The sequence below is a fragment of the Lichenostomus cassidix genome, chromosome Z, assembly GCF_008360975.1.
Source record: "Lichenostomus cassidix isolate B80296 chromosome Z, HeHo_3.0, whole genome shotgun sequence".
Lineage (NCBI taxonomy): Eukaryota > Metazoa > Chordata > Aves > Passeriformes > Meliphagidae > Lichenostomus > Lichenostomus cassidix.
The window spans coordinates 7101474-7111197 of record NC_139511.1 but is presented as its reverse complement, the minus strand read 5'-3'; the positions used below and the strand labels follow the sequence as shown (position 1 = coordinate 7111197).

The window sequence follows — 9724 nt, the reverse complement described above, 5'->3', positions numbered from 1 at the left end:
TACATTGGTGAGATCCCCTGACCCTTCTCTTCTCCAGGATGGGCTGCTCCAGTCCCTCCGTCAACTTGGTGAGTATTCACTGGACTCTCCATTGTACCTGTGTGCATCTTGTCCTGGAATGCCAGTACCCAGTGCTGGACCTGGCACTCCTGCTGTGGCCTCCCCAGTGCCGAGGAGCAGGATCACCGTCGCTGGGCTGCTGGCAACACTTCTCGTGGTGCAGCCCAGACACCACCGGCCTTGTCACAGGGACATGTCGCCGGCTCATGCTCAGCTCGGTGCCCAGCACGACCCCCATGCCTTTCCCGACACGCTGCTCCCCAGCTGGGCATTCCCAGCCCGTGCTGTTCCTCCCCGGGTGCAGGAGTTTGCTCTTTCCCTGTTGAATTGTTTAAAATTCCTGTCAGCCCCATTCTCCACACTGGCCAGCTCCCTCTGGAAGGCTCCATGACCCTCTGGTGTATCAGTGCCTCCTCAGTTTGGTGCCACCAGCAAATTTGCTCAGGGTGCAGCTGCCCCCTCACCCACAGCATTAATGAAGGTGTGAAAGAGGCACAGACCCAGTACTGACCTTCTAATTTTTTCCTTAAGCCTTTAGCGTATTTTTGTCATGTAATTGTATAGGAACTTGTGGTAATACCAAATCACTTTTCTTGGCATTTCTTAGACGGGTCGCTCTTTGATTCAAACACCGCTAGAGCTCTGTGGGTGAAGAGCACCACACGGCGGCCGCACGGCCCCCAACCACACCTCGCATCGCCCACCGCCACCCGCTGGGCTCGTGTTTTCCTGGCGCCCGCAGCCCATTGTTCCCGGGAGTGTGTCACGGCATTTCCGCACATCCCCGGAACCACCGAGCCCTCCCCGCCGCCATTCCCAGCCCCCGCTCCCTCAGCCGGGCGGAAGTCGCGCGCACTGCCCCGGCGGCAGGACGTTGCGCCTTCTCATAGGCTTTGGATGTTGACAGACAGCCCCGATGACCCATAGAATCCCGTATCGGGTGGCAAAAGGCGTGGCCTGTCCGCCTCTGCGGCGCGGGGCTGGGAGGGGAGGTGATGTCGCCATGGCCGCCGCCGCCGGCGCCGCGTCCCCGGCCGACAAGGAGAGGTACCGTGAGCACGGCTTGTTTGGGGTCGAGTCCTTCGTGGGCTCGTTTGTGTACGTGTCATTCGGGGCTGGCGATAAAGACAACGCGAGCAGAGCAAGGAGTGGTGGTTGGAATCCCTGTGGAGGAAGGGCGGGGGAAGGGTGGTGGTGGTTGAAATTAAATCCCCGTGAACAAGGGATGGCGGTGATTGCAATCCCTATGGAAACAAGGGGTGGTGGTGGCATTTGTCCGCTTGGGATGTCAGTAAGGAGACTGGAATTCCCGTGCAGAGCCAGAATAAGTCTGCTCTTAAAGACGGTAGTAGCAAACTGGAGAGTAAGCAAACGTGGACAGGAAAAGGAGAAAATAGTAGGAGTTGAGGTGATTTGCGCTGGTTTTAGAGGCAGCACAGAACGGGATCCTTGCCATTTTCTTGTCACTCAGCTCACTGAAATCTGAATGCACCATATGTTTTGCTCACTGTCCTTATTTTCTTATGCTTTGTTATGCAAACCTTTTTCCACCTCTGTTTGGTCTCAGCTAGTTGAGTTTAATTGTGTAATAAGTATAATTGAGGTTCTATCATGCTAATCCCCTGTATGTGCTTGGCAGTTTTAAATCTACCGAAAAATCTTCAGCAAGTTTCTCAGTGCAGTTTTTCAGTAGCTTTTATAAACGTACCCAAATCTGGGTTGATATGTGTGTGAATTAAAAAAACCCAAAGCAAACACAGAACTTTGTTAGCTATTAGTGTACTAAGACTTTTTCAGGAAGTTTTCTTTAATTGTTCTGAGGGAAATACATGTGTTCACTTTCAGGTTTTGAGGTTGTAAGAAATAGGTCAAAAAGGTTCTATTTCAGCCTCCTTTTTTTTTTTTTCCTCAGAATGGGTAGTGCCACCCCATGAACAAACAGTGCCCCCAAAAGTGGTGTCATGCAGTGTCCATGGCAACTCAAAGTGGGATTTTGCACCATCTTGCTAAGCAGTCTGAGGAAAATAAACGGTTATTCTAAGCTGCTGTGGGAACTTCTGTGTTGTAGCCATGACATTAATTTTTTATTAGGAAAATACTGCATAAGCATTAAGGAGTTGATACAACTTACGTAAACTCACTGTTCTCTCTTCTTAGATTCATCTGCATTTATCCAGCTTATTTGAATAACAAGAAGACAATAGCAGAAGGAAGGAGAATACCTATAGACAAGGTAATTCATGGGTGGCAGGGAAATATGACATTTTGTTTTGCTATGTAGAAGTGTGTAGAGAACTGGAAAATACATCTCTCTGGTCTTTCCATTCCCCCATGGCAGGTAACTCAGTAACTGGAAATTACAGAGTATTTGAAGGTAATCGAATGCCAGCATGTGAATTTAATAGAAGAGCCTTGAGCTGAAGTGTTTGCTTTCATGTGAGCAGCACTTTGGACAAGAAGGTGAAGTAGTGAGGCACGTGATGGACTCAGCTTTGTACACAAGTTTGCAGAATTTGAGAGCAGTGCAGAAAAGCTAACTAATTACTGAGTTTTGGTGACTGACTATAGGGGCCTATATTCTGTGTCCTGTGCATATGACACATAGACATGGTACTTATTGTTGCTTTGAATCTGTAGTTTTTCATCATCTCAGTGCTTTGTGGTAATTTGAACAAGCAGTTCTGGGCATATAAAGGACTTTCCTTGCTGCTTAGGTTTGGGCCTTTTCTGATGACAGTTAAAAACAAAATCTTTCGTGATTGCGACTTGCTAATCAAAGGTCTACCTATGGGAGGAATCTACTGCCCTGTGGCTAGAAATTTTCTGGTTTTTCCTCCCTCAGTCCTTGCTATTAGTTTGCTGTTGCCGATTCACAGTTTTTGGTAATCCCTTTACATACAATAACTGTTCATTGATTTCAGTTACTTTTTGTAAACAATTCTTCAACTTGCTCCCCTGTCCTAATGAATTCTGTCTCGTCTGTTTCCTGTTTTCTGATGTCTTAGCTCTTCCATTTTTTTAATGTTTTCTAGACCACAGCAGCACTGACAGATGACTTCTGCACTAGATTTGACATTACCTTCTCTTTCCCCATCAGCTTTTCCTAGTTACAGAGTCTAGGGTGGGAAACTGGTAACTATTTTTGTTTAGGCAAGTTGTGGTTGAATGCTAATTAATTTTAACATATTGTTTCAACAGGCTGTTGAAAATCCTACATCTACAGAAATCCAAGATGTATGTGCAGCAGTAGGATTCAATGTGCTATTAGAGGTAATTGAAAAAAGTCCCCACATACAAAAAAAACCCCAAATTTGTTTTGGGTCTTTGTCCTTTCATTATATCTTTTCTTACAACTTGCAGTTGAGAAGTTTTGTTATTACTCTTGCTTGCATTGAATGATAATTGATCATAATCATGTAGTAAATGTCAGAAAACTGATAAAAAGTCAGGAATACCTCAGATCTCTCAGACGATATCACTTTTAAGGTTATAAAAAGATTCCTTCTGTTTTACCATCCTTCTTAGAAGACTGCCCTGGGTGCTTAAAAGTGTATCAGAATAAAAGCTATTTTTGCAAGCTACAACTCTGCAAATTAAGCTTTTGAAAAGCAATGTTTTTAGTGAAAGGTGATTACCTTTGCAATGAGTCTGCATAGGAATAGCTGGAATCTTGATAGTCCTTTGGAGTTATGTTTCAGCCAGACAATGTTAGCTTTTAATTAGCAGTGCATTTTTTTAAAATAGTTTGTTGGTTACTTCTTCCTTAGGGAGCGAGTCTGGATTTCTAGAGAGGTAACTTCTCAGGTCATTTCCTGAAGTAGTTATTAATTTAGAATTAATTATTAATTTAGAACAGCATTGGTTTTTCTAAGAAGACTGTAGATCGTCATCCAGAAGTGTGACTGGTACCCAAAGCCTGGTAAAAAATTACTTAGCTTTTCAGAAGTAGCTGGACAGTGCACACCAGCTCTACTAAGAAACCTGTGATGTTTCATCATGAATGAATGCTATAATTAGCCAAAACCAGTGACAGAGACCTATCACTTGATATCCCTAGATGTCAAGAAGGGTGTGTAGCAGTGGAGATAAAACAAAACCGTGTCCCTGTGATTCCAGCCCACTGGGGATGTAAAACAGTCCCTGTAGCAGTTTACTCACAAAATTACTCAGTACCAGGAGCTGTTTTCAGCGGTGCTTCTGAAACAGTTGTGTCTTCCAATGCACGGTATAATATGTTTCTCATTTTGCATGACAGAAAAACAAGATGTATCCCAGAGAGTGGAACAGAGATGTGCAGTACCGAGGAAGAGTACGAATCCAGCTCAAACAAGATGATGGCAACCCATGTTTACCTCAGTTTCCAACACGTGAGTAGACCACCTTGGTTTAGGCACTTCACCTGTTAATAAACCAGAAAGACTTAGTTTATTTTATGTTAGCAGCCTGTTTTTTTACTTCTAACTATTATAAATCCCACAGTGTTAATTAAATCTCGTCACCTGTATAGGTCAACGAACTCAACTTACAGTGTGAGCATTGAGTACAGTTTGTAAAATGCAGCTGCCTTTGATCCTGCTGTTTCTGCAGCAGGGTCATTGGAGGGGCTTGTGGAGAACGTGTGATTGCTGTGTTGAAAAAAGCTTCTATTCAGTTTTGGCTTTCTGTTTTGTTGACATCTAAAGCAGAGTGTTTAGTGCTTAAATTGCTAAACTCCACCGTTTTGTTAGGATACATGCATCATCTGGGCATCAGATTGGTAAAACACAATACTTCAGTGTTCAAGAGTTCAGATGGGTTTTCTGCTGGCCATTTTCATAAATTAACAATGAAGCAGCTGCCCTTAAATGATCAATAGGAATTACTCATCTTGAATAACAAACAAGTTAGTCTTTTGCATTTTTTCTGAAGATGAATCCATATGTAAAAGGGAAACGATATATCCTAAGGAAAGAGCAAGAGTGCTGAGTATACAGTAGCATAAGAGTGCTGACAGTCAGAGGGAGATGACTGGAAACCAGATTCCTGCTGAAAGGCAGCGGTGCCTTTCTAAAAATGCATGTAGCTTTTGCCCTATCATCCTCTCCCAAGTGTTTTGGACTAGTAAGAGGTGAAGGTAAAGAGCAGCAGGAAGGGTGTAGACACTTTGGAGATTGTCAGGTTATGTGGCTTTTCCAATCTGCTGTGACATTTATCAGTCCTGCACTTTTGGGGTTTTTTCTCTCAAGAGTTTTTCACAAGTTCCTTGCTATAGAGGGGAAGGAAGCAGATCTCCTAGGCTTTGTATCTATTCCTAACACAGTAGGCATGCTTTGATCTCTCCCTGTATTTTAGGTAAATCAGTGATGCTGTATGCTGCAGAAACCATTCCCAAACTGAAAACAAGAACTCAAAAAATGGGAGGCAGTGATCAAAGCCTTCAGCAAGGAGAGGGAGGCAAGAAAGGTAAAGGGAAGAAAAAGAAGTAAGCTGACTTCTGGAATCGTCGTTATATCGCATAGTTGTACTTAAGTGCAGATGGACACCTTGCTGCGACTTTGAAGGGAAGATACAAGCAAGAAGTGAAGAGGTGAAGCTGAATAGAACTGCCTGCTTTTCTCGGAACTGGAATGCATGTAACTGCCTTGCATCTGTGTAACAATAAATCTCTTTTCACACATAACCTGCAAGTCTGAGGTTAGCACCCACTTTTAAAGTGGAAGAACATAAGCAAATGGGGTGGGTGGGAGAATTATTCTTTCCAAAAGAAATACGCAGCTTTTTAAATCTGCCTTAGTAAACCAGTTATTTATGATAGTGAAGCAATTGTCTTAACTCTGTGCTATTCCGTATTAGGAAGAAATTCTTCACTGTGAGGGTAGTGAGGCACAGTTTGCCCAGAAAAGTTGTGGTTGCCCCCTTCCTGGAAGTGTTCAAGCCCAGGCCAGATGGGACTTTGAGAAACCTGGTTGTTGTGGTTTAACCCCAGCTGGCAACTAAGTACCATCCAGCCCTTCTGTTACTTCCCACCCTAGATGGGATGTAGAGGATAATGAGAAAATAATAAGATTGTGGGTGTAGGTAAGAACAATTTAATAATTCAAATTAAATAAAATTCAATAATGCAAATTACAGTGATTATAATTAAATATCATTATCATTAAAATTTTTAAGGGGTGGGGAGAATCAAAACAACTGATGCACATTACAATTACCACCTGCTGACTGATGCCCAGCCCATTCCCAGCACTGATCAGCCCCTCCTGGCCAAATACCCTTTGTTTTTATACTGGACATGCTAATCTATGATAAGGAATATCCCTTTGGCCATCTTGGGTCACCTGTCGTGGCTTCTTGCCACACCTTACTGGTACAGCGTGAGGCACTGAAAAGTCCTGGAAATCAGGACAGTAGGCACCGCTTATTCCATATAATTTCTGTAATGCTAGATCCCATTTCCCAGAACACCATCACTTTGCTCTCTCAGTGTGTATACACACACAGATAACATTCCCTTAAATTATGGACCATCCCTATAAAAGCCCATTGTGTTCACCAAGTCCATGACCTTGGGCTCCATCCCTCAGAGCTGTTTTCCAGGCAGGAAGGGAGGTGTGTGGTGTTGGACTGTTGCATGTGGAAACCAATTCTGAATCCATCACCACTGTTCTCATCTGATTCCATCACAGTTCATTCTTTGTTAATGTGTGATCAAAAGGGGGTCAGGGTCAGAGCCCCAAACCCAGTGGCGATCACTGGGAGTTGACCAACCAGGTGGCCTTTGCTAAATGTGCACCCCAGAGCACATTTAGTGTACATTAGTGAAGGTCCCACCACCCACTGCTCTCGGTGTGGTCTTTTACCATCCATTTAATCAATTGATCTTTCCAGAGGCTGGTGCATCACCGGAAATACGATACTCCCACTCAGTGCCATGCTCTTTGGCCCAAGTCTCTATGAAGTTGCTTTGGAAACAAGTTCAGTTGTCTGAGTCGATTATTTCTGGTGTATTGTGTCACCATAAGACCTGCTTTTGAGTGTTCCAGACAGTGCTGTGGTGCACAGGGTGTTTCCAGCCATCCAGTGGTTGATCCCCTCACTGTGGCACATGGCACTTGCCTTGGTGGATTTTGGCACCATGATAGACTCAAACTGCCATTCCCCCTCACACTGACATTTCAGCCATCATCCTCCATACCAGAGAGGCTTTAGTTGCTTGGCTTAACCACACTGCACGTTTCACATGCATGGATAACCTCTGTGACTCTGTCCATGCTCAAGTCCACCCCTCAAACACAGCCAGGAAAAGCCCCTGCCCATGTTGCCTCATGACTCATTCCAGAGTGGCGTTGGATTCTGCAGGAAAGCACTCTTTGTGCACACACACACATCCCTCCTGCTCCCTTCTCACTACTAGAGAGAATTCTTGCCTGTCAGTGTGAGCAGTATGCAGACTTCCTAAAACAGAAATGTTTAGGAGAGGAAGTCCTGTGTTCTAAGTCTGTAATTGACCATGGTCATATTCAAATGTCTTCAGGGTTGTTTTTTTTCCTGCCGATGTAACAGTTTATACCAGCTGTCTTTAGAGTGTCTGGCCCAAATTTTCAGAAGTTAAATGGTATCCCTGCAAGCTGATGGAATGCTGCGGAGTACTAGATGTGGAAACAGATGCTGGATGAAAAGGTTGTTTTGTAACAGAAAACAACTGGGCACCATTAGAGGTTATTAAGTCACATCCACTCTATAACAGAGTTAGGAAAGTGCTACAGTTATTTACAGCATAGGGAAAAATATTGAGAGTGGAAGACACACTTACTATATAGAAGACCATTAATTGTCCGCAGATTGTTGGGCTCAAAATGTTCCTGGCTTTTGCTGAGTGCTGAATAATTTTTCCGAAACTTTAAATAAAGTGAGAGCTCTGTGAAAACTGGTTGGTACAAGGGAACTCAGCTTCATGGTGGGTAAGTGAAGGAGGATGACTCCACCCAAGTTATGATCACATTATGCTTAACTATTGTAAATCAGAGCTTTAGACTGCAGCCAACTGAAAAAAGTGAAGGTTAAGCTTTGTGGGATATTATTTACTGTGGTCTGAAATTAAATACCTCCAGAAGTGGTCTGACCTATCTGTGTGTGAGAAAGAATCTTAGCAGCATTGCTTATCAAACTTTCCCAATCAAAGAACCCAAAATAGTAAAGCTATTTTAAAGTCTTAGGATCTTACAAGGAAAGACTAAGAAAGAATTCTGAAAAGGGTAATATTGAGATTAAAAGGTAATCAAATATATAAAACTGTAGATTAGTCAAACTAACAAAGAAAGCTCTGTGGGTATTTTGGGAAAAGCTGACTTTTTAAAGCCCTGCCAGGAAATCAGATGACCACTACCATTAGGAAGTTGGAGACTGAGTTCCTGAACTCCTGTCTACTTATCCTCCCATCTTTAAATGGGACTGTTCTGCTTTTTATGTATTCTGGCTTTAGACTAAGTATATGTGAGCAATATTTTTTCCTAAATGAGGCAGCACAAAAACACAATTCCCCTTTTCTTGACAAAGTTTATAAACCAGACTTTCAGTCCTGTATTGACTCATTTTAATAAACTGGGTTCCTTACAGGATTAAAAACAAGCAAGTCAAGGTCAAGACCACCTCAGTTCTTCCTCAGTTAACTAATCATGCCTCATTTCTGGGAACAGGCAGAATCTTATGGACCATTGTGGGACTGGGAGTGGAGAGAATGCTTCTGTAAAAGTACAGAAATACTGCAGCTTCTGGTCTCAATGCTATGAATAAAATGCTTTAATTAGTATTTTATTTTTGAGGGGGAAACGGGGTGATAATGGATGTTCTTTTATTTCATCTGCTTTGCCTTTATAGTTTTCTGTGAGGATTTGCTTATGCATCATCATTACTAAAAATACACTGTGGTCCGTGGTTCCCTGTAGGTGGCAATAGTAACAAACGAAGGCGTGAATCCATGAGTGGGATTTACTCAGAATCTAGGACAGGAGGAATATGGATATTGAGCTAGTGTCTCTTCAGAAGAAACCAGTCTAGCTCTTCAAAAGTACATGCTTGTTATTTCCCTATACAGTTTTCTGGTACCTGAACAAAGATTAAACATTTGAAATGGACATATGAGCTCAAAATTGTTATAACAATCCTTATAACAACTTCTGTGTCAGGAATGGATGGCAGTGTTGACACTGAGCATCAGGGAGGTCTGAAGACACAGGCAATCAATTACAGTATGACTAAAAACGAGAATTCAGCACTATCATGCTGAATAGGTTTAGTACTATTGTGCTGAATAGGTTTAATCTTTCAGATTTATAGCATGTAGCTGCTATAGCAGAATCACAACCATAATTACTCAATTCTTAATGTAAAGAGAGGGAGCTTCAAAAAATTATTTTGAGATGTGTTTTAACTTGGAAAGTGACAATTATGTGTGACCATATGTAGTTGTCAGTCTTCAGCCATGAAGTAAATTAAATCAAAAACCAGCTCTGTGAAAAACAGCTGGTCTTAGAAAACTTGCCTTTGTGTACATCCTGTTCCTTGTGTGTGTTTAATAAGCCTTTTAGCTGGAACTCTCTTTTGAGGCAGCATATACCAGCAAATACCCATAGATACGGAATATTTCTGTGCGCTCTACTTGAGAGCGAGAGATGGTGTGGCCCCC

The 9724-nt window shown here is 42.8% G+C and overlaps 1 protein-coding gene across 1 annotated transcript; it reads left to right on the top strand.

Annotated features, from left to right (window-relative positions):
• Window positions 1-996: 996 nt before the first annotated feature.
• SRP19 (signal recognition particle 19) lies at window positions 997-5719 on the top strand. The gene is made up of 5 exons (XM_085043503.1): window positions 997-1107; window positions 2218-2293; window positions 3259-3330; window positions 4316-4427; window positions 5392-5719. The coding sequence occupies exons 1-5, from the start codon at window positions 1064-1066 to the stop codon at window positions 5523-5525; spliced, it is 438 nt and encodes a 145-aa protein (XP_084899629.1). The 5' UTR covers window positions 997-1063; the 3' UTR covers window positions 5526-5719.
• The last annotated feature ends 4005 nt before the right edge of the window (window positions 5720-9724 follow it).

Coding starts and splice junctions, on each gene's coding strand:
- SRP19 (XM_085043503.1), top strand. CDS start 1,064: ATGGCCGCCGCCGCCGGCGCCGCGTCCCCGGCCGACAAGGAGAG. Junction 3,331..4,315: donor GATTCAATGTGCTATTAGAG/GTAATTGAAAAA, acceptor TTTGCATGACAG/AAAAACAAGATGTATCCCAG. Junction 4,428..5,391: donor TTTACCTCAGTTTCCAACAC/GTGAGTAGACCA, acceptor CCTGTATTTTAG/GTAAATCAGTGATGCTGTAT.